General features: G+C 41.6%; 1 protein-coding gene across 2 annotated transcripts; it reads left to right on the top strand.

Moving 5' to 3' along the window:
- Positions 1-105: 105 nt before the first annotated feature.
- Positions 106-20,831, top strand: ift46 (intraflagellar transport 46 homolog (Chlamydomonas)). 2 transcript variants are annotated; one of them, XM_035781872.2, is made up of 13 exons: positions 106-285; positions 648-744; positions 991-1,064; positions 8,443-8,573; positions 12,113-12,187; positions 14,697-14,771; positions 14,997-15,090; positions 15,263-15,391; positions 15,546-15,664; positions 16,009-16,075; positions 19,860-19,920; positions 20,089-20,174; positions 20,438-20,831. In XM_035781872.2, exons 1-13 carry the CDS (start codon positions 214-216, stop codon positions 20,528-20,530), a joined length of 1,173 nt encoding a protein of 390 aa, XP_035637765.1. In that variant the 5' UTR covers positions 106-213; the 3' UTR covers positions 20,531-20,831. The 2 variants fall into 2 exon arrangements, with proteins under 2 accessions (XP_035637765.1, XP_035637766.1); XM_035781873.2 differs by lacking the exon at positions 12,113-12,187 and having other exon boundaries at positions 122-285.
- The last annotated feature ends 3,149 nt before the right edge of the window (positions 20,832-23,980 follow it).

Here is a 23,980-nt window from a genome sequence, read left to right as displayed (position 1 = left end):
GTGGAGGCTGCTGAGGGGAGGACAGCTCATAATAGCTAGAATGGAGAGTATGGAATAGCATCAAACACATGGATCTATGTGTTTGATACAATTCCACTCATACTGCTCCAGCCATTACCACGAGCCACCAACCTCCTGTGGTAGTGCTAAGATTTGTATACAATTTGTGGTACCATTTCCCATTTCTAACCTCTCCAAGAGAGCCAACAAAGGATGGCATCGCGAGACTTGGTATCCCTTGGTGACGGTATACTGGCTTTCATGGATAGAGCAGAGAAACAGAAGGTAACCAAAAAATCAGATTATCTTTCACAAATTCACGAAATAATTGTTCACACTACATTCTGTACAGAATTGGTATTTCATGCATTCCTCCTTTTATGCTAGTTTTGCTCATGTATCCAACTTTTATGGCAACGCTAGCTAGCCAACGTTAGCTAGCCAACAGGGTTTATTTACATGTAATTCCTGTGGCCTTGTCAACAAGTACTGCCAACAACTCACATTAGCTAACTGGCTAGCTAGCTATCCAGCTACCCAACGTGCCCAGCTAGTTTGCATGTAGCCTACTACATTCCTTAACATTAATGTTACATTCGGATAGTTTGCATGTTGTTAAGTCATTAAGTGATTTGTCGCATCTTCAGACTAAGCTCATAACTAACCAGCCCTATGACGAGAGCCTGGAGGTGAACGACTACGAGGAAATCGCTAGTGTGTACACACCGACTCCACGAAGACCAGGTACTAAAAGTGTATTTCATGCAATTCAGAAGCAAATTGCGTGATGCTATTTATTAGACCCTATAGCAACCCTAACCCCGATATGAGTTCATTATGGCCTCTACCAATATATCTGGACATTTTATTATGGCACAGTCAGGTGGTAGTGCACTCTCACCATAAGCACAGGGTTGCTGCTGGTTCAACCCCTGCTGCGACTGTACCCCCTCATCGCTAACAACATCTCAACTTTCTCCCCTTTACAAGTCTCAAGGAAAAAGAACAGACCGCTGTATGAAATGGCGAACAACAGCAGTGATGAATTTGACGACGATGTAAAGGTGATTATGTAAGGAACAATCAACAAGGGGCTACGCGTTCTATAGAAAATAATGGATGACGTGGAAGGTGTGTTCCATGACGCGCAAGCAGAGTGGAACTGACCTCCCACGCAGTAACATTATATTCTGGAGAACGCATAGAGCCCCGAGCTGATTATCCCATTTATGCTATGGCTATAATTTAACACATTTGATGCACGAAATGTCACCAACAGCCACTGAATTAGCTAGCAAGTTTACTAGATAGCTACAGTAGTTGCCCTGGTAACCAAACAAACAGACGTGTTAGTTTAGCTAACCAAACCATCAAATAAAATGTTATTGGTCACATACACCTATTTAGCATATGTTATTGCAGGTGTAGCGAAATGCTTGTCTTCCTAGCTCCAACAGTGCAGTAGTATCTAACAATCCACAACAACACACACATCTAAAAGTAAAATAATGTAATTAAGAAATATATAAATATTAGGACAAGCAATGTTGGAGTGGCATTGACTAAAATACAGTAGGATATAATACAGTATATACATATGAAATGAGTAAAGCAGTATGTAAACATTATTAAAGTGACTAGTGTTCCATTATTAAGGTGACCAGTGATCCCATGTCTATGCATATGGGGCAGCAGCCTCTAAGGTGCAAGGTTGAGTAACCAGGTGGTAGCCGGCTAGTGATGGCTATTTAACAGTCTGATGACCTTGAGATAGAAGCAGTTTTTCAGTCTCTCGGTCCCAGGTTTGATGCACCTGTACTGACCTCTCCTTCTGGATGGTAGCAGGGTGAATAGGCCCATGGCTCGGGTGTTTTTTTAAAACATTTTTTATTTCACCTTTATTTAACCAGGTAGGCTAGTTGAGAACAATTTCTCATTTGCAACTGCGACCTGGCCAAGATAAAGCAAAGCAGTTCGACACATACAACAACATATAGTTACACATGGAATAAACAAACATACAATCAATTATACAGTAGAAAGATCTATATACAGCTTGTGCAAATGAGGTAGGATAAGAGAGGTAAGGCAATCAATAGGCCATGGTGGCGAAGTAATTACAATATAGCAATTAAACACTGGAAAGGTAGGGTGTGCAGAAGATGAATGTGCAAGTAGAGATACTGGGGTGCAAAGGAGCAAGATAAATAAATGCAGTATGGGGATGAGGTAGGTTGGGTGGGCTATTTACAGATGAGCTATGTACAGGTGCATTGATCTGTGAGCTGCTCTGACAGCTGATGCTTAAAGCTAGTGAGGGAGGTAAGAGTCTCCAGCTTCAGAGATTTTTGCAGTTCGTTCCAGTCATTGGCAGCAGAGAACTGGAAGGAGAGGCGGTACAGGTCGCAGTGGTGACAAAACGGATGGCACTGTGATAGACTGCATCCAATTTGTTGAGTAGAGTGTTGGAGGGTATTTTGTAGATGACATCGCTGAAGTCGAGGATCGGTAGGATGGTCAGTTTTACGAGGGTATGTTTGGCAGCATGAGTGAAGGATGCTTTGTTGATGTCCTTGATGATCTTTTTGGCCTTCCTGTGACATCGGGTGATGTAGGTGTCCTGGAGGGCAGGCGGTGTGCCCCCGGTGATGCGTTGGGCAGACTGCACCACCTTCTGGAGAGCCCATTGGTCCTAGCTTGCTATTATGAAATCAAATTCAACCATGTTTTCAATTTGACTTTTGCTTTCAAAGGCAGCTCAAACATACAGTACCAGTCAAAAGTTTGGACACACCTACTCATTCAAGGGTTTTCTTTATTTTTACTATTTTCTACATTGTAAACTCAGCAAAAAAATAAACGTCCTCTCACTGTCAACTGCGTTTATTTTCATCAAACTTAACACGTAAGAACATAAAAAGATTCAACAACTGAGATGTAAACTGAACATGTTCCACAGACATGTGACTAACAGACATTGAATAATATGTCCCTGAACAAGGGGGGGGTCAAAAGTAACAGTCAGCATCTGGTGTGGGCACCAGCTGCATTAAGTACTGCAGTGCATCTATCTCCTCCTCATGGACTGCACCAGATTTGCCAGTTCTTGCTGTGAAATGTTAGCCCACTCTCCCACCAAGGCACCTGCAAGTTTCCAGACATTTCTGGGGGGAATGGCCCTAGCCCTAGCCCTCACCCTCCGATCCAACAGGTCCCAGACGTGCTCAATGGGATTGAGATCGGGGCTCTTCGCTGGCCATGACAGAACACTGACATTCCTGTCTTGCAGGAAATCACACATAGAATGAGCAGTATGGCTGGTGGCATTGTAAGGCTGGAGGGTCATGTCAGGATGAGCCTGCAGGAAAGGTACCACATGAGGGAGGAGGATGTCTTCCCTGTAACGCACAGCGTTGAGATTGCCTGCATTGACAACAAGTTCAGTCTGATGATGCTGTGACACACCGCCCCAGACCATGACGGAACCTCCACCTCCAAATCAATCCCGCTAAAGAGTACAGTCCTCGGTGTAACACTCATTCCTTCGATGATAAACGCGAATCCGACCATCACCCCTGGTGAGGCAAAACCGTGAAGAGCACTTTTTGCCAGTCCTGTCTGGTCCAGCGACGGTGGGTTTGTGCTCATAGGCGATGTTGTTGCCGGGGATGTCTGTTGAGGACCTGCCTTACAAGCCTACAATCCCTCAGTCCAGCTTCTCTCAGCCTATTGCGGACAGTCTGAGCACTGATGGAGGGTTGGGCGTTCCTGGTGTAACTTGGGCAGTTGTTGTTGCCATCTTATACCTGTCCCGCAGGTGTAATGTTCAGATGTACCAATCCTGTGCAAGTGTTGTTACTCGTGGTCTGCCACTGCGAGGACGATCAGCTGTCCATCCTGTCTCCCTGTAGCGCTGTCTTAGGCGTCTCACAGTACGGACATGGCAATTTATTGCCCTGACCACATCTGCAGTCTTCATGCCTCCTTGCAGCATGCCTAAGGCATGTTCACGCAGATGAGCAGGGACCCTGGGCATCTTTCTTTTGGTGTTTTTCAGAGTTAATTGTTTATGGTTCATTGAACAAGCATGGAAAACAGTGTCTAAACCCTTTACAATGAAGATCTGTGAAGTTTTGGGATTTTTACGAATTCTTTGAAAGAAAGGGTCCTGAAAAAAGGATGTTTATTTTTTTGCTGAATTTAGAATAATAGTGAAGACATCCAAACTATGAAATAACACAAATGGAATCATGTAGTAACCAAAAAACTGTTAAACAAATCCAAATATATTTGAGATTCATCGAAGTAGCCGTCCTTTGCCTTGATGAGAGCTTTGCACACTCTTGGGATTCTCTCAACCAGCTTCACCTGTAATATTTTTCCAACAGTCTTGAAGGAGTTTCCACATATGCTGAGCACTTGTTGGCTGCTTTTCGTTCACTCTGCGGTTCAACTCATCCCAAACCATCTCAATTGGGTTGAGGTCGGTTGATTGTGGAGGCCAGATCATCTGATGCAGCACTCCATCACTCTCCTTCTTGTGCAAATAGCCCTGTCTAGAGGTGTGTTGGGTCATTGTCCTGTTGAAAAACAAATGATAGTCCCACTAAGCGTCGCTGCAGAAGGCTGTGTGCCTTCAATTGTAAATAAATCACTGACAGTGCCACCAGAAAAGCACCATCACAACTCCTCCTCCATGCTTCACGGTGGGAACCACACTTGCGGAGATCATCCATTCATCTACTCTGCTTCTCGCAATGACACAGTGGTTGGAACCAAAAATCCCAAATTTGGATGAATCAGAACAAAGGACAGATTTCCACCGGTCTAATGTCCATTGCTCGTGTTTCTTGACCCATGCAAGTCTCTTCTTATTGGTGTCCTTTAATAGTTGTTTCTTTGCAGCAATTCGACAATGAAGACCTGATTCACATAGTCTATTCTGAACAGTTGATGTTGAGATGTCTGTTACTTGATCTCTGTGAATCATTTATTTGGGTTGTGATTTCTGAGGCTGGTAACTGTAATGAACTTATCCTCTGCAGCAGAGGTAACTCTGGGTCTTCCTTTCCTGTGGCGGTCCTCTTGAGAGCCAGTTTCATCATAGCGCTTGATTCATTTTGCGACTGCACTTGAAGAAACCTTTAAAGTTCTTGAAATTTCCCACATTGACTGACCTTCATATCTTGAAGTAATAATGGACTGTCATTTCTCTTTGGTTTTTTGAGCTATTCTTGCCATACTATGTACTTGGTCTTTTACCAAATAGCCCTATCTTCCGTATACCACCCCTATCTTGTCAAATCAAATTGTATTTGTCACATGTGCTTAATACAACAGGTGTAGACCTTACAGTGAAATGCTTACTTACAAGCCCTTAATCAACAATGCAGTTTTAATAAAATGCATTTAAAAAAGTAAGAGATAAAAACAAATGATTAAGGAGCAGCTGTAAATAACAATAGTGGGACTATATACAGGGGGTACCGGTTCAGAGTAAGGGTGCGGGGGCACTGGTGTCGAGGTAATTATGTACATGCAGGTAGGGTTATTGAAGTGGCTATGCATAGATAATATCTGAGAGTAGCAGCGGGTGGTGCAAATAGTGTGGGTAGCCATTTGATTAGCTGTTTATGAGTCTTATGGTAGAAGCTGTTTAGAAGCCTCTATGACTAGGGTGGCTGGAGTCTTTGACAATTTTTAGGGCCTTCTTCTGACACCACCTGGTATAGAGGTCCTGGATGGCAGAGGCCAAGGAACTTGAAGCTCTCAACCTGCTCCACTACAACCCCGTCGATGAGAATGGGGCGTACTCGGTCTGCCTTTTCCTGTTGTTCACATCATCTCCTTTATCTTGAACACATTGAGGGAGAGGTTGTTGTCCTTGCACCACATGGTCAGGTCTCTAACCTCCTCGCTATAGGCTGTCTCATCGTTTTCGCTGATCAGGCCTAAAAACTGTTGTCATCAGCAAAAATAATAATGGTGTTGGAGTTGTGCCTGGCCGTGCAGTTATGCGTGAACTGGGAGTACAGGAGGGGACTGAGCATGCACCCCTGAGGGGACCCCGTATTGAGGATCAGCGTGGCTGATGTGTTGTTACCTCCCCTTACCACCTAGGCGGCGGCCCGTCAGGAAGTCAAGGATCCAGTTGCAGAGGGAGGTGTTTAGTCGTAGGGTATTGAGGATCAGCGTGGCTGATGTGTTGTTACCTCCCCTTACCACCTAGGGGGCGGCCCGTCAGGAAGTCAAGGATCCAGTTGCAGAGGGAGGTGTTTAGTCCTAGGGTCCTTAGCTTAGTGATGAGCTTTGAGGGCATTATGGTGTTGAACGCTGAGCTGTAGTCAATGAATAGCATTCTCACATAGCTGTTCCTTTTGTCCAGGTGGGATAGGGCAGTGTGGAGTTCAATAGAGATTGCATCATCTGTGGATTTGTTAGTGCGGTATGCAAATTGGAGTGTGTCTAGGGTTTCTGGGATAATGATGTTGATGTGAGCCATGACCAGCCTTTCAAAGCATTTCATGGCTACAGATTTGAGTGTTACGGGTCTGTAGTCATTTAGGCATGTTACCTTAGTGTTCTTGGGCACAGGGACTATGGTGGTCTACAGACTCGGACAAGGAGAGGTTGAACATGTCAGTGAAGACACTTGCAAGTTTGTCGACGCATGCTCAGAGTAGACATCCTGGTAATCCGTCTGGCCTTGTGAATGTTGACCTGTTTAAAGGTCTTACTCACATTGGCTGAGGAGAGCGTGATCACACAGTCATCCAGACCAGCTGATGCTCTCATGCATGTTTCGGTGTTACTTGACTCGAAGCGAGCATAGAAGTGATTTAGCTCGTCTGGTAGGCTCGTGTCACTGTGCAGGTCTCGGTTGTGCTTTCCTTTGTAGTCTAATATTTTGCAAGCCATGGCACATCCGACGAGCGTCTGAGCCGGTGTAGTACGATTCACAGCACAACTGATTGGCTCAAACGCATTAAGAAGCAAGAAATTCCACAAACAACCTTTTACAGGCATACCTGTACAAGCCCTTAAACCAACAATGCAGTTTTAACAAAATACATTTTAAAAAGTAAGAGATAAACACAAATAATTAAGGAGCAGCTGTAAATAACAATAGTGGGACTATATACAGGGGGTACCGGTTCAGAGTAAGGGTGCGGGGGCACTGGTGTCGAGGTAATTATGTACATGCAGGTAGGGTTATTGAAGTGGCTATGCATAGATAATATCTGAGAGTAGCAGCGGGTGGTGCAAATAGTGTGGGTAGCCATTTGATTAGCTGTTTATGAGTCTTATGGTAGAAGCTGTTTAGAAGCCTCTATGACTAGGGTGGCTGGAGTCTTTGACAATTTTTAGGGCCTTCTTCTGACACCGCCTGGTATAGAGGTCCTGGATGGCAGGAAGCTTGACCCCGGTGATGTACTGGGCCATACGCACTACCCAATGTAGTGCCTTGCGGTCGGAGGCCAAGCAGTTGCCATACCAGGAAGTGATGCAACCATGCTCTCGATGGTGCAGCTGTAAAACCTTTTGTAGTCTGTAATATTTTGCAAGCCCTGGCAGATCCAACGAGCGTCTGAGCCGGTGTAGTACGATTCACAACACAACTGATTGCCTCAAATGCATTAAGAAGCTTGAAATGCATTCCAGGTGGCTACCTCATGAAGCTGATTGAGAGAATGCCAAGAGTGTGCAAGCTGTCATGAAGGTAAAGGGTGGCTACTTTGAAGAATATCAAATATAAAATGTATTTTGATTTGTTTAACACTCTTTTGGATACTACATAATAATTCCATGTGTTATTTCATAGTTTTGATTACTTCACTATTATTCTACAATGTAGGAAATAGTAAAAATAAAGAAAAACCCTGGAAAGAGTTGGTGTGTCAACTTTTGACTGGTACTGTAGAACATGTAAGACTGAACTAGTCATTGAATTCTACCATGCTGATTATATGCTGTGAGTGAGAGACGATGATGCATATGCTATAATGCCCTTCAAGCCAATCAGAAACGAGCATTCAACAATGCCATGGTATAAGAATTGTTATGAACTGGGTGGTTCGAGGCCTGAAAGCTGATTGGCTGAAAGCTGTGGTATACCACAGGTATGACAAATACATTTTTTTTACTGTTCTAATTATGTTGGTAACCAGTTTATTATAGCAATAAGGCACCTCTGGGGTTGATGGTATATGGCCAATATACCAAGGCTAAGGACTGTATCCAGGTACTCTGCGTTGCACATAAGAATAGCCCTTAGCTGTGATATATTGGCCATATACCACACCCGCTCGATCCTTACTGCTTAAATATATCATGAACTGGACTGGTGGTGACAGACCAAGTATATTAGCTAGCTAGAGGTATCTATTCCAACACATTCAGGTAGATATTTTATGACAATCTTTTGTGTTCTACCAACGACAGCCAAAAAAGGAGCAAAGGAACGGCCAGCCTGGCTTGAGTGAGAATGAGGAAGAAGAGGAGGAGGAAGATGATGATTCGGATGAGACTGAGTCTGATGAAGAGGAGGGTGAGCCGGGATCCGCCCCGGAAGGGTGAGTGCAGTCAAATCTCAGTGCACACACTGAGTAGGTTATAGACACATATACTGATATATGATCCCGTCATGAATAGTTATGTGCGCAGTTCCGAATCAGAATCTGGTTTGTTTACATGGAAGTGAGTATGATCACATTCAACTTTAGATGCAGCTCATGCAAGTCAGCAAACAAGTAATCAGATGGTTATCGTCTACTACAACATCGCAGATTTCATCGGAGGATTGATTACCTAATACGCTAGCAAGCCAGTGAGGCAAGGTAAATGGTCACAAATAGAACCGGACAAATAATATATTCTGAGCAAAAATATAAACACAACATGTAAAGTGTTGGTTTCATGAGCTGAAATAAAATATCCCCGAAATGTTTCATATGCACAAAAAGCATACTTCTCTCAAATTGTGTTCACAGATTTGTTTACATCCCTTTTAGTGATAATTTCTCCTTTGCCAAGATAATCCATCCACCTGACATGACAGGTGTGGCATATTAAGAAGCTGATCAATGAAAATGTATTGGTCACATACACGTGATTAGCAGATGTTATTGCGGGTGTAGAAAAATGCTTGTGCTTCTAGCTCCAACAGTGCAGTAATATCTAACAAATTACACAACATATACCCAATACATACAAATCTAAGTAGGAATGAATGAAGATATATATATATATACATACACACACACGCACACGCACACAGTTGAAGTCGGAAGTTTACATACGCCTTAGCCAAATACATTTAAACTCAGTTTTTCACAATTCCGGACATTTAATCCTAGTAAAAATGTCCTGTCTTGGGTCAGTTAGGATCACCACTTTATTTTAAGAATGTGAAATGTCAGAATAATAGTGGAGTGATTTATTTCAGCTTGTATTTTTTCATCACATTCCCAGTGGGTCAGAGGTTTGCATACACTCAATTAGTATTTGGCAGCATTGCCTTTAAATTGTTTAACTTGGGTCAAACGTGTTTTCATGGTCACTCACTGCTAGGTTTGTCATGGTCCCAATATCAGTGTATACTGTAGCTAGTTATCTGCTACAAAGCTGTTTGTTGCGAGTATGCATGCGCATCACTCAAATGTGACGTTTGCTAGTAGACAAAAAATGCCTCTATGTACAGAACTCTGTAAACACACACACACCAGGGTTTCCATTAGGAAAATGTGGCGCAGGACATTTGACTGGCAGCATTTACGTTTTTTTCCATGCATTTAAGAAATTTACCAGATCCATATGCATTGGTTGCGCAACCTGTTTAGGGCGTCCAGCCAAGGTACTCAGAAGGCCAGAAATCACATTTAGTTTATGGTAATTAATCTTAACAAAACATGCAACACCAATGCAATGTCATTCTTGCCGATGAGCATTTTGAAGATGTTAGAATACAAAGGCTGTGCGTGCATTAGGTTAGGGGAAGCTAGTCTTTCCCTAAAGTAAATGGATTTAAATTGCCAAATGTATATAGCTTACTCCTGTCTATACTGAAATAAGTAAAATCATTCCAAATGGGTTACTACACCAAAAAGCTAAGGTTTGTTTTAAATCGCATAGCCTACAGTCGGAAGGGCCTGCAATTTGTGCAAGAGAGAGTGGCAAATATCAAATAAATGATTGTTTAGTTTCAACTATTAGTGAAAAGCAGAGACCCAGCCAGGCATATCGCAATAGTTTTTAATAAAAAATAAAAAAATATCACAGAAAAGCAGTTTGGAAAGCAAAATGGCTATTGCTGTAGGCCTAAATGGAAGACAATGAAAAGACTTCAATATTTTAATTATGACAATTCTCAACTTATTTGAGCGAAAGGCTATCTTATTGGCACCAGCGGAGAACACCAGCCATATCCACGGTGAATGTGGATATTCACTGTCTTTATCATTGAGTCAGTGCCACTTTCGTGTGTTTTTGGACAATAATTCTTCTTCCTTCAGGTTAAATGGATGTCATTGTATTTGTTTCTCCCCTTTACGTAGGCCCAGAGTAGGCTACCTTGTCATTTTTGCAGTGGTGTAAAATACTTAGGTAAAAATAAAGTACTGCTTAAGTAGTTTTTTGGGGTAACTTTTACTTTTACTCCACTACATTCCTAAGGAAAATAATGTACTTTTTACTTCATACATTTTCCCTGACACCCACAAGTAGTCATTACATTTTGAATGCTTAACAGGACATGACAATTGTTAAATTCACAGACTTATCAAGAGAACATCCCTGGCCATCCCTACTACCTCTGATCTGGCGAACTCACTAAATATGTGCTTCATTTGTAAATTATATCTTAATGTTGGAGTGTGCCCTTGATTATCAGTAAATCAACATTAAAAAATTTAAATAAATAAAAAGGAAATTGTCCTGCTTTGGATTGCCGAATAGAAGTCATTTGAAATTATTTATACTTTTACTTTTGATACTTAAGTATCAAAAGTAAATGTAATTTCAAAAATATACTTAAGTATATTTAAAACTAAATACTTTTAGACTTTTACTCTAGTAGTATTTTACTGGGTGACTTTCACTTCAGTCATTTTCTGTTAATGTATCTTTACTTTTACTGAAGTATGACAATTGCGTACTTTTTCCACAACTGAATTTTTGTCGTATTAAAAAAGGTTTCTGCTAATGTCTCCAGTCATAGAAAATGTAGTAGAATTGCATGAAATGTGTTTATGAAAGGCCCACATGAAATAGCCTAGGCCAACTCTACACCACTATGTGCCGTATTGAACAGTCTTTTTGCGAACAGAGATTTGAGTTATAGTAGAAAGTCTGCAAATGCGAGGATGCATGGAATGGTTTATTATAAAGGTGCATTTTTTTATGGTAAGAATAGCTTCCCCAAACTTGAAACTCAAGTGCCGCTTATGTTACAATAACTGTCCACATTTACTTTTCCTCAGCCATCAAGGCGAGTAACGAACAGTAAATCACTAGCCTATGTCAATCTACTATCCCCCATAGTAGAAAAGTATGTATGTCAATCTACCTCACCCCATAGTAGAAAAGTATGTTGTTCTGTGCGAGAATGAAATAGCCTATTTCATATAATAGCCTAGGCCTTTAGGCTACATGCAGAAAACGCTCTAAAAGCAATGAGGCTCATGCGACAGATCAGAATGTTTAGCTTAAAATGTTGATCAACGATATATATATATTTTTCACACACACCATTATACCATCTTAGTAAGTTGGACACATAGTGTTTTAAATCCTCAGCTCATTGGATCCAAAGTAGGCGGACCCACAAAATGTTTTGATGCCAGTGTTTAGGGCCTCAAACTTGGCATGAACATCTTTGAGTTGTCAAATGAAGGTCTTGTATGCTCATCATAACTGTGTTCATTTTGTGAGCAGGCAGCCAGAGTCCGAGATAGTTGAGTATCTTAAAACACATTGGAGGAGAAGGTCCGATTGAAGGGACTTTGGATCTTCTCCCCCTATGCGGGTTAAGAAGGAGGTGAGGAGAGAGGTCTTTGAGTTGTTACATGAAGGTCCTATATGCTCATAATAATAACCATGTACATTTTGTGAGCAGACAGCCAGGGCCAGAAATGGTTAAGTATCTCGATAGGGAGAAGACAACAGAAGATGATCCGAGCTATACGTGCAGGTCAGTTTTAGAATTGAATAAGTGGCAGTTCTATTGAGGCCAGGTACAGGGAAAAGTCATATTTTCTAATAGGAACAAATCTGAATGGAGGATAATTTCACAAAATGCTTTATGCAGCTTCCTGAGTCAATACTTTATAGAAGCAACTTTGGTAGCGTCTTTCTGGGTAGGTCTCTTAAGAGCTTTTCACACCTGGTTTGTGCAATATTTGCCCATTTATTATTTTCAAAGTTCTTCAAGCTCTGTCATATTGGTTGTCGATCATTGTTAGACAGCCATTTTCAGGTCTTAGATTTAAGTCAAAACTGTAACTCGGCCACTTAGGAACATTCACTGTCTTCTTGGTAAGAAACTCCATTGTAGATTTGGCCTTGTGTTTTAGGTTATTGTCCTGCTGAAAGGTGAATTCATCTCAGTGTCTGGTGGAAATCAGACAACCAGGTTTTCCTCTAGGATTTTGCCATTACTTTGTTCCATTCTGTGATTTTTATTTTTTTTTATCCTGAAAAACTCCCTCAGTCCTGTGTTCAACATTTATCACAGAAATATTGTTTCATCCCATACTCACTTACTGTGCTGTGAAAAAGTATCTGCCCCCTTAATGATTTTTTTCTATTTTTGTATATTTTTGACACTGAATTTTAACAGTTCTTCAACCTAAACCTAAAATTAGATCAAGGGAAACAGAGTGAATAAATATCAAATCATTTGTCATACTTATTTCACTTATTTAATAAACAAAGTTATGCAACCCCTATCTGAAAGAAGAATTGCCCCCTAACACTGGTTGTGCCACCTTTTTATCTGCAATGACAGCAACCAAACGCTTCCTGTAGTTGTTTTTCAGTGTCACATCGCTTTGAAGGAATTCTATCCCACTTTTCTATGCATAACTGCTTTAACTTAGTGACATTTGTGGGTTTTGGAGCATGAACTGCTTGTTTCAGGTCCCGCCACCTAAATTGGGTTTAGGTCTGGTTTTGACTAGGCCATTCGAAAACTTTACATTTGTTGCAGCCATTCTTTGTTTCAAACCTTCTGATGTGGGCAAAAAGGTGTGATGGGTCCGCACTAGACTTGTTTGTGTTTTGGATCATTGTCTTGCTGCATGAACCATCTGCGCTTCAGCTCACGAACGGATGGCCTGACTGTTACATGCACACAATAATACGATTTTAATATAATAGTTTGTTTAAAACGTTTACATGCTTTGCAAGAAGAATGATTTCCCTAATAAGCCTGTTTACATGGACACATCTGAAATCAGTCTACCTTGCAGAAAATCGTCAATCAAAATAAACGTTCCACCACAGCGACCATGTTATTGTTGTGATGCCTATTTGATTCTGAGTTCGGACATTTGTAAGTTCGTATGGGAAAACCATTTTTAAGATGCATACTTTTAGTTTTTCCAAAACAAATTTTGACTTCGGCAAAAAAGGAAGCTTGAGCTGCTAGTGCTAGCACATGCACAGATCTAATACACCACTGTAATTCTAATTTAAGGCATTAACATGTCCTGATCATTTGAATGATTGCTCAGAAAACCTGTTGTTTTAATCGGCGTATGCTTACTTCGATTATGACCGTACACTGATTTAAGATAAGCAGAGTAAGGTGTTTACATGACTAATGCCGTATTCGGCTTAAAGCCATAGTCCATTTAATATCGAATGATTAGTGTGCATGTAAACGTACTAATAGAGGGCAGTATCCATAGTTCCTTCAATGATGGCAAGTGCTCCAGGTCCTAAGGCACCAAACACTGCATTCCACAGGAAGAACCTCATACCAACTGTTCAGCATGATGGTGGTAGTGTGACGGTTTGGGTATGTTTTGCTGCCTCAGGACCTGGATAACTTGCCATCATTGAAGGAACCATAATTCTGCTCTGTATCAGAGAATTCTACAGGAGAATGAAAGGCCATCTGTCTGTGAGCTGAAGCACAACTGGGTCATGCAGAAAGATAATAATCTAAAACACACAAGCAAGTCTACATCAGAATGGCTGAAAAGCAACAACAACAAAAATTGTTTACGACTGGCTTAGTCAAAGTCCAGACCTCAACCTGATTGAGATGTTGTGGTAGGACCTGAAACAAGAAGTTAATTCTCGAAAACCAACTATTGCCGCTGAGTTAAAGCATTTCTGCATGGAAAAGTGGGACAAAATTCCTTCAGTGACGTGAGAGACCAATCAACAACTACAGGAAGCGTTTGGTTCCGGTCATTGCAGTTAAAGGTGACAATCACTTTTTCACACAGGGGCATTGGGTTTTGAATAATGTTGTTAATTAAATAATTGAAAGAAGTATCAACATTTTGTGTTATTTGTTCACTCAGGTTCCCTTGATCTAATATTAGGTTTTGGTTGATCTGATAAAATTCAGTTTAAAAATATGCAAAAATAGAGAAAATCAGAAAAGGGACAAGTACTTTTTCACAGCACTGTAGTTAATTTTAATTGTAAACAGACGAACATCCCAAATCTGATGCTTTTCTTTGCAGGGCATATGACCCGGCAGACTACGACCACCTTCCTGTCACTGCAGAGATCAAAGAGCTGTTTCAGTACATTACCCGGTGAGTGGCGCCTGCAGCTCAGCTACAGAGCTGTGTGTGTTTATTTACAGCTGACCAAGCTGAATATGCCACTTATTGACGTTTCTACACAGGCTGAAAACCAGCCCCTGCTCCAAGCCACAATTCCGCTGAATTATTATATATATACTAAAATATTATTATTATATATATATATATATATATATATATATATTTTTTTTAGTAACATTGTTTGTGAATCTGCAGGTATACTCCTCAGACCATTGAACTAGACCACAAGCTTAAACCCTTTATACCCGACTTCATCCCAGCAGTGGGAGACATTGATGCCTTCCTTAAAGTGAGCATTACCAAGCAAACACATTTTCTCTTAGCTTCACATTTATTTTATGGTGCCAATTCTTTTCTTCCCTGCTTTTCACACTGGTGAAATGTCCAATTTTGTGTAAACTTTAATAATAAGTTCTCCGAGCTGGGCTACTGTCAATGACTTTGTTCCATTGTAACCTCAGGTCCCACGTCCCGATGGCAAAGCAGACAACCTGGGGCTGTTGGTCCTGGATGAGCCCTGCACCAAGCAGTCAGACCCCACTGTCCTGTCACTGTGGCTCTCTGAGAACAGCAAGCAGCACAACATTGCTGTAAGTACAACAAGTATAACACAGTGCGGTTTATAAATCCCCCACAGTCGGGCACAATTTACATCAGACTGTGCACATAACTATGGGTACTGCTTTCAGACAGACAGACACACACTGCAAATGCATTGATCCCTTCTCTCCGTGCGCTGCACAGGAGGTGAAAGTGAAAAGTGTGGAGAACCCGGAGAAGAACCCCAAAGCCATTGAGAATTGGATCGAGAGCATCAGTGAGCTCCATCGCTCCAAACCCCCAGCAACCGTCCACTACACCAGGCAAATGTTTACTTTACCTCACAGTACTGGTGCTGCCCTAACCTGGTCCCAGATCTGTTTGTGCTGTGTAGCCAACGACCATAAGAATTGGCTATACAGCACAAATAGATCTGGGACTGGCTAGAACTGGTACTGATACTGTCACAGACTCTGACCATTATCTGATTCTAAGTCAGTTCTGTGATTTCTGTGAAGGTAAATAGACACTGGCTCTGTGCCAAACTCTGTGCCAAATGTGCATACTACTAAGAAGGAAGGAATGTATGTATGTGGTGTGCTAGTATGGACTTTGGAATGTATCCACTGATATGCATGAAAGGATGGGTGACATTCTATTTTTCCAGGTCCATGCCAGACATTGATACTCTAATGCAGGAGTGGCCACCTGAATTTGAAGAGCTGCTTGGAAAGGTTAGTCACCAAACCTGAGCTGAATCTGCTCATCTATCTATGGAACAATGGATATTTTAAACAGCAAGCAATTTGACCTGCTAGCTAGCTACTTCCTGTCTATCATTTCCTGTTTTGGCGTTGACTTGTGTAATTGCAGCCTTAATTGGACACATTGTGGCCACGGTTCATTTTCATACCCCACCTTGGATACTCAGATTTTATTTTATTGGTCGTGTACACATATTTTGCAGATGTTATCGCAGGTGCAGTGGAATGCTTATGTTTCTAGCGCCAACAGTGCAGTGTTACCGAACAATACAAAACAATACACACAAATCCAAGAAATAAAAATAAGGAAATTACGAAATCAGAACAAGCAATATCAAAGTCCGGAATATAGGGGTGGCAGGTAGTCTAGTGGTTAGAGCGTTGGACCAATAACCGAAAGGTTGCTGGATCGAATCCCCAAGCTGGCAAGGTGAAAATCTATCGTTCTGCCCCTGAAGGCAGTTAGCCCACTGTTCCCTGGTAGGCCGTCATTGTAAATAAGAATTTGTTCTTAACTGACTTGCTATATATATATATATACAGTGCCTTGCGAAAGTATTCGGCCCCCTTGAACTTTGCGACCTTTTGCCACATTTCAGGCTTCAAACATAAAGATATAAAACTGTATTTTTTTGTGAAGAATCAACAACAAGTGGGACACAATCATGAAGTGGAACGACATTTATTGGATATTTCAAACTTTTTTAACAAATCAAAAACTGAAAAATTGGGCGTGCAAAATTATTCAGCCCCCTTAAGTTAATAATTTGTAGTGCCACCTTTTGCTGCGATGACAGCTGTAAGTCGCTTGGGGTGTCTCTATCAGTTTTGCACATCGAGAGACTGAAATTTTTTCCCATTCCTCCTTGCAAAACAGCTCGAGCTCAGTGAGGTTGGATGGAGAGCATTTGTGAACAGCAGTTTTCAGTTCTTTCCACAGATTCTCGATTGGATTCAGGTCTGGACTTTGACTTGGACATTCTAACACCTGGATATGTTTATTTTTGAACCATTCCATTGTAGATTTTGCTTTATGTTTTGGATCATTGTCTTGTTGGAAGACAAATCTCCGTCCCAGTTTCAGGTCTTTTGCAGACTCCATCAGGTTCTTCCAGAATGGACCTGTATTTGGCTCCATCCATCTTCCCATCAATTTTAACCATCTTCCCTGTCCCTGCTGAAGAAAAGCAGGCCCAAACCATGATGCTGCCACCACCATGTTTGACAGTGGGGATGGTGTGTTCAGGGTGATGAGCTGTGTTGCTTTTACGCCAAACATAACGTTTTGCATTGTTGCCAAAAAGTTAAATTTTGGTTTCATCTGACCAGAGCACCGTCTTCCACATGTTTGGTGTGTCTCCCAGGTGGCTTGTGGCAAACTTTAAACAACACTTTTTATGGATATCTTTAATAAATGGCTTTCTTCTTGCCACTCTTCCATAAAGGCCAGATTTGTGCAATATACGACTGATTGTTGTCCTATGGACAGAGTGTCCCACCTCAGCTGTAGATCTCTGCAGTTCATCCAGAGTGATCATGGGCCTCTTGGCTGCATCTCTGATCAGTCTTCTCCTTGTATGAGCTGAAAGTTTAGAGGGACGGCCAGGTCTTGGTAGATTTGCAGTGTTCTGATACTCCTTCCATTTCAATATTATCGCTTGCACAGTGCTCCTTGGGATGTTTAAAGCTTGGGAAATCTTTTTGTATCCAAATCCGGCTTTAAACTTCTTCACAACAGTATCTCGGACCTGCCTGGTGTGTTCCTTGTTCTTCATGATGCTCTCTGCGCTTTTAACGGACCTCTGAGACTATCACAGTGCAGGTGCATTTATACGGAGACTTGATTACACACAGGTGGATTGTATTTATCATCATTAGTCATTTAGGTCAACATTGGATCATTCAGAGATCCTCACTGAACTTCTGGAGAGAGTTTGCTGCACTGAAAGTAAAGGGGCTGAATAATTTTGCACGCCCAATTTTTCAAGTTTGAAATATCCAATAAATGTTGTTCCACTTCATGATTGTGTCCCACTTGTTGTTGATTCTTCACAAAAAATACAGTTTTATATCTTTGTTTGAAGCCTGAAATGTGGCAAAAGGTCGCAAAGTTCAAGGGGGCCGAATACTTTCGCAAGGCACTGTATGTATGTGTGTGTATGTGTACTGAACAAAAATATAAACGCAACATGCAACAATTTCAACTAATTTACTAAGTTACAGCTCATATAAGGAACTCAATCAATTGAAATTAATTCAGTAAGCCCTAATCTATGGATTTCACATGACTGGGCAGGGGGGCAGCCATGGGTGGCATAGTCCCACCCACTTGGGTGCCAGGCTCACCCAATCAGAATGAGTTTTTCCCTACAAAAGGGCTTTATTTCAGACAGAAATACTCCTCAGCTTCATCAGCTGTTTGGGTGGCTTGTCTTAGATGATCCCACAGGTAAAGAAGCCAGATGTGCAGGTCCTGGACTGGCGTGGTCTGCGGTTGTGAGGCCGGTTGGACGTACTGCCAAATTGTTGGCGAATTATGGTAGAGAAATTAACATTTAATCCTTTGGCATCAGCTCTGGTGGACATTCCCGCAGTCAGCATGCTAATTGCACATCTGTGGCATTGTGTGGTGTGATAAAAATTCACATTTTAGAGTGGCCATTTATTGTCCCCAGCACAAGGTGCACCTGTGTAATGATCATGCTGTTTAATCAGCTTCTTGATATGCCACACCTGTCAGGTGGATAGGTTATCTTGGCAAAGGAGAAATGCTCACTAACAGATGTAAAGAAATTGGTACAACATTTGAGAGAAATAAGCTTTTTGTAGGTATGGAACATTTCTGGGATGTTTTATTTCGGCTTATGAAACCAACACTCCATGTTGCGTTTATAGTTTTGTTCAGTATATATGTACACTGAGTGTACAAAACATTAGGAACCTTCCTAATATTGAGCTGCACCCCCCTTTGACCTCAGAACAGCCATGGACTCGGCAAGGTGTCTAAAGCGTTCCCAATGGATGCTGGTCCATGTTGACCCCAATGCTTCCCACAGTTGTGTCGAGTTGTCTGGATGTCCTTTGGGAGGTGGACCATTCTTGATACACATGGGAAACTGTTGAGCATGGAAAAACCCAGCAACGTTGCAGTTCTTGACACACTCAAACCGGTGTCCCTGGCACCTACTACCATACCATGTTCAAAGTCACTTAAATCTTTTGTCTTACCCATTCAACCTCTGAACACACATACACAATCCATGCCTCAAGTGTCTCTCGACTTAAAAATCTTTCTTTAACCTGTCTCCTCTTCTTCATCTACACTGATTTGAAGTGGATTTATTAACAAGTGACATCAATAAGGGATCATAGCTTCCACCTGGATTCACCTGGTCAGTCTGTCTTGGAAAGTGCAGGTGTTCCTAATGTTTTGTACACACAGTGTATATGATGGTGTGTATAGACAGTATATGAAAAGGTGTGTACAGCAGTAGTTATATAGGATGAGCGTTGACTAGAATACAGTATATACATATGAAGTGGGTAAATCAGTGTTAACATTTTATAATTGTGACCAGCGTTCAATGTCTATGTATATAGGGCAACAGTCTAACAATAAAGCTTTCTTATCAACTTCTGCTGTCCTTTATGAGTTGCTGTGTTCCTTTCCCTTTGCACAGAATGCAAAAGCCCAACCATTGTCAAAACTGTTTTCTGTTTTCTCCTCCCGCAACCCTTTCTCGCCTTTTTCTAGGTTAGTCTACCAACGGCCGATATCAATTGTGATCTGACCGAGTATATTGAGGTCATATGTGGTGAGTTTTTCAAATTCTCTGCACACAATGCATTCAACAACGTCTGTCTGCTTTTGTAACACATTTGGATAAAATGGGGTGGGACAATCTGGACTCCTATGAAATGCCAATTTCAGTTTTTTTGTTATGCCTTACTGAGTACAACCCTTGTTTTTTCCACTCTCAAAGGCATCCTCGACATCCCCATCTATAAGAGCCGGATTCACTCACTCCATGTGCTGTTCACTCTTTACTCTGAGTTCAAAAACTCACAGGTACCACAGTATTTACTCGTCTAACTTTCAGTTAGGCAGGGACCATTGGGATGACATTGTCATCATCCTTGCTGTGATTGTCATGTTCTTTCAATAGTTTTATTCTGACAAAATGATTATAAAGCCAATTTTGCAGAACAGCGCCATAAACAAACTATAAATAGCACAATTTGGTAAAATGTCCATAGTAATGTAACTTATTTAGCTATTTTTCAATGATAATGTTTAGTCCTCCCTTACTAAAAAACATCTCCTTGTTTCAGCATTTCAAAGCCTTAGCGGAGGGTCAGAAGTCAGGCACTCTGTCTGCTCCTCGCTCCGCCACTGGAGAGCCAGAGACACTGGCCTTCGACTGAGGACAGACAACTGACTCCTGTTGAGTCAAGGACATGTTGCCTTCATTGTCCACATTCTGATTGCTGTACTTTGTGGAAAGGAGGACATAAGGATGCATAGATGTATATAACTGTTTGTAAATATTTATACACTTAACTTTATACAAAGTGCTTTTCTAGGATAGACTTACTGTTATGTGGAAGAAATTGCATTGTTTTATATTTCAAGTAGTCTTTGGTGTGTTAAGTATTCAACCCCTTTGTTATGACAAGCCTAAATATGTTCAGGAGTAAAAATGGACTTAACAAGTCCCATAAATTGCATGGATTCACTGTGTACAATAATAGTGTTTAACACTATTTTTAAACGACTACCTATCTCCGTACCACACACATACAATTATCTGTAAGGTCCCTCAGTCAAGCAGTATATTTAAAACAGTTTCAACAACAAAGTCCAGGGAGGTTTTCCAATACCTTGAAAAGAAGGGCACCTATTGGTAAAAAAAAAAAATTGTCATTAAAAAAAAAGCAGACCTTGAATATCCCTTTGAGCATGGTGAAGTTATTAATTACACTTTTGATGGTGTATATACTGTAAATACACCCAGTCACTACAAAGACACAGGTGGCCTTCCTAACTCAGTTGCCGGAGAGGAAGGAAACCACAAAGAATTTTCACCATGAGGCCAGTTGTGACTTTATTACGTTTGCAATCGCAAACAAATAATCTGCTTAGACCCCAACCAAGAATGATCAAAAGTTGTGCTATAAATTCTCATACAACCCAAAGATTCCTAAATGCTCTTCCACACTCCATCCACCTACCCAAGGACGTCAGAGTACAAAAATTGGTTAACCACCTGAGGAATTAAATGTAATACCCTAGATGCAGTCGTACTGCTAAAAAAAAGAAAACATTTGTCATAAGAAACCAGCTCCCTGGTACACAGATAATACCCAAGCCCTGAAGCAAGCTTCCAGATAATTTGAATGGAAATGGTGCCATACCAAACTGTGTTGAACATATGCTATGTTGAACATAATAAACGGCTCCCAATCCACCGGATGTGTACCAAACTCACTAAAAGTGGCAGGAATAAAGACTCTCTTGAAAAGACAAAAATATTGGACAATATCGAATCTCCAATTCGTAGAAAAGGCTGTTGTCACCGCCTTCCAAAATACAAACAATGTATATGAAACGCTTCAGTTCGGTTTTAGACCCCATCATAGCACTGAGACTGTACTCGTGAAGGTGGTAAATTACCTTTTAATGGTGTCAGACCAAGGCTCTACATCTGTCCTCGTGCTCCTTGACTTTAGTGCTGCTTTTGACACTATCGATTACCACATTCTTTTGGAGAGATTGAAACCCTAATTGGCCTACATGGACAAGTTCTGGCCTGATTTAGATCTTATCTGTCGGAAAGATATCAGTTTGTCTCTGGATGGTTTTTCCTCTGACAAATCAATTGTACTTTTCTGTGTTCCTCAGGGTTCTGTTTTAGGACCACTATTGTTTTCACTATATATTTGACCTCTTGGTGATGTCATTCGGAAGCATAATGTTAACTTTCACTGCTATGCGGACGATACACAGCTGTACATTTCGATGGAACATGGTGAAGCCCCAAAATTGCCTACCCTGTGTTTCAGACAAGGAAGTGGATGTAGGCAAATATTTTAATTTTAAACTCAGACAAAACAGAGATGCTAGTTCTAGGTCCCAAGAAGCATAGAGATCTTCTGTTAGATATGACAATTAATATTGATGGTTGCACTCTCATCTCAAATAAAACTGTGAAGGACCTCAGCGTTACTCTGGACCCTGATCTCTCTTTTGACGAACAAATCAAGGATATTTCAAGGAGTTTCTCCCATTTTTCTCTGCAGATCCTCTCAAGCTCTGACAGGTTGGGAGGGGAGCATTGCTGCACAGCTGTTTTCAGGTCTCTCCAGAGATGTTTGATCGCGTTCAAGTCTGGGCTCTGGCTGGGCCGCTCAAGGACATTCAGAGATTGTCCTGAAGCCACTCCTGCATTGTCTTGGCTGTGTGCTTAGGACTGTTGTCCTGTTGGAAGGTGAACATTCGCCCCAGTCTGAGGTCCTGAGTTTTCTGGAGTAGGTTTTCATCAAAGATCTCTCTGTACTTTGCTCCGTTAATCTTTCCCTCAATTCTGACTAGTCTCCCAGTCCCTGCCGCTGAAAAACCACAACATGATGCTGTCACCCATGCTTCACCATAGGGATGGTGCCAGGTTTCCTCCTGGCGTGACGCTTGGCATTCAGGCCAAAGAGTTCAATCTTTGTTTCATTACACCAGAGAATCTTGTTTCTCATGGTCTGAGAGTCCTTTAGGTGCCTTTTGGCAAACTCCAAGCCGGCTGTCATGTGCCTTTTACTGAGAAGGGGCTTCTGTCTGGCCACTCTACCATAAAGGCCTGATTGGTGGAGTGCTGCAGTGATGCTTGTCCTTCTGGAAGGTTCTCCCATCTCCGCAGTGCAACTCTGGAGCTCTGTCAGAGTGACCATCGAGATCTTGGTCACCTCCCTGACAAAGATCCTTCTCCCCCTATTGCTCAGTTTGGCCAGGTGGCCAGCTCTAGGAAGAGTCTTGGTGGTTCCAAACTTCTTCCTTTTAAGAATGATGGAGGCCATGGTGTTCTTGGGGACCTTCAATGCTGCAGAAATGTTTTGGTACCCTTTCCCAGATCTGTGCCTGGACACAATCCTGTCTCGGAGCTCTACGGTCAATCCCTTCGACCTCATGGCTTGGTTTTTGCTCTCTTCGATGGCTCCCCAAGCAGTCAAAGCTGAGCGATACGCATCACTCTCACCCGGAGACGCCTCGGTCTTTCAATGGGACATCCAGGTGCTCTGTACGGGATGTCTTCCTTATAGAGTTATTGCTCCCTCTCTCAAATTGGCTAGCTAGCTAGCTAATAATACATCAATATGGCCAATTAACAAACTAACTTCCAGGGAATAAACTAGATGGCTATATCCAAATATTGTTTGATTTGCTTGCCATCTATAGTGGTGATGACAACTTTACTAGAATGAGAACTTGTGAATGTCTTTCCAAAAGCCTAATCTCTGATGAAGCAGCTAAATGACATGTTGTCTGCTTAGCTAGCTAGCTGACTACATGCCAAATAGTTGGCTACCCTCACATATCTTAAAGGACATGATCAATTTATGTTGATATGCCTCTGCTTGTAATATTAGATTTTTATTTCTAAAGGAAAGTGAAAGGGGGACACCTAGTTGTACAACTGAATGCATTCAACTGAAATGTGTCTTCCGCATTTAACCCAACCCCTCTGAATCAGGCTGCCTTAATCGACATCCATGTCATTGGCATGATCAATGAAGTTTACTGTTGAAGCTGCTCAAATGTCTAAAAACATGTTTTCACTCTCATTGTGAGGTGTTGTGTATAGATGGTTGAGAAAAAAACTATTTAAT

The sequence above is a fragment of the Oncorhynchus keta genome, chromosome 12, assembly GCF_023373465.1.
Source record: "Oncorhynchus keta strain PuntledgeMale-10-30-2019 chromosome 12, Oket_V2, whole genome shotgun sequence".
In the NCBI taxonomy this organism is placed as follows: Eukaryota; Metazoa; Chordata; class Actinopteri; order Salmoniformes; family Salmonidae; genus Oncorhynchus; species Oncorhynchus keta.
Note: the sequence above shows the minus strand (reverse complement) of the source record. Positions and strands in the feature narration are given on the sequence as shown.

What these genes read in the sequence shown, in the direction of transcription:
- ift46 (XM_035781872.2), top strand. Translation starts at nt 214, where the DNA reads ATGGCATCGCGAGACTTGGTATCCCTTGGTGACGGTATACTGGCTTTC. An exon ending in ATAGAGCAGAGAAACAGAAG is followed by an intron (nt 286 to 647) that starts GTAACCAAAAAA and finishes TCGCATCTTCAG; the next exon opens with ACTAAGCTCATAACTAACCA. An exon ending in GCAAGCAGCACAACATTGCT is followed by an intron (nt 15,392 to 15,545) that starts GTAAGTACAACA and finishes TGCGCTGCACAG; the next exon opens with GAGGTGAAAGTGAAAAGTGT.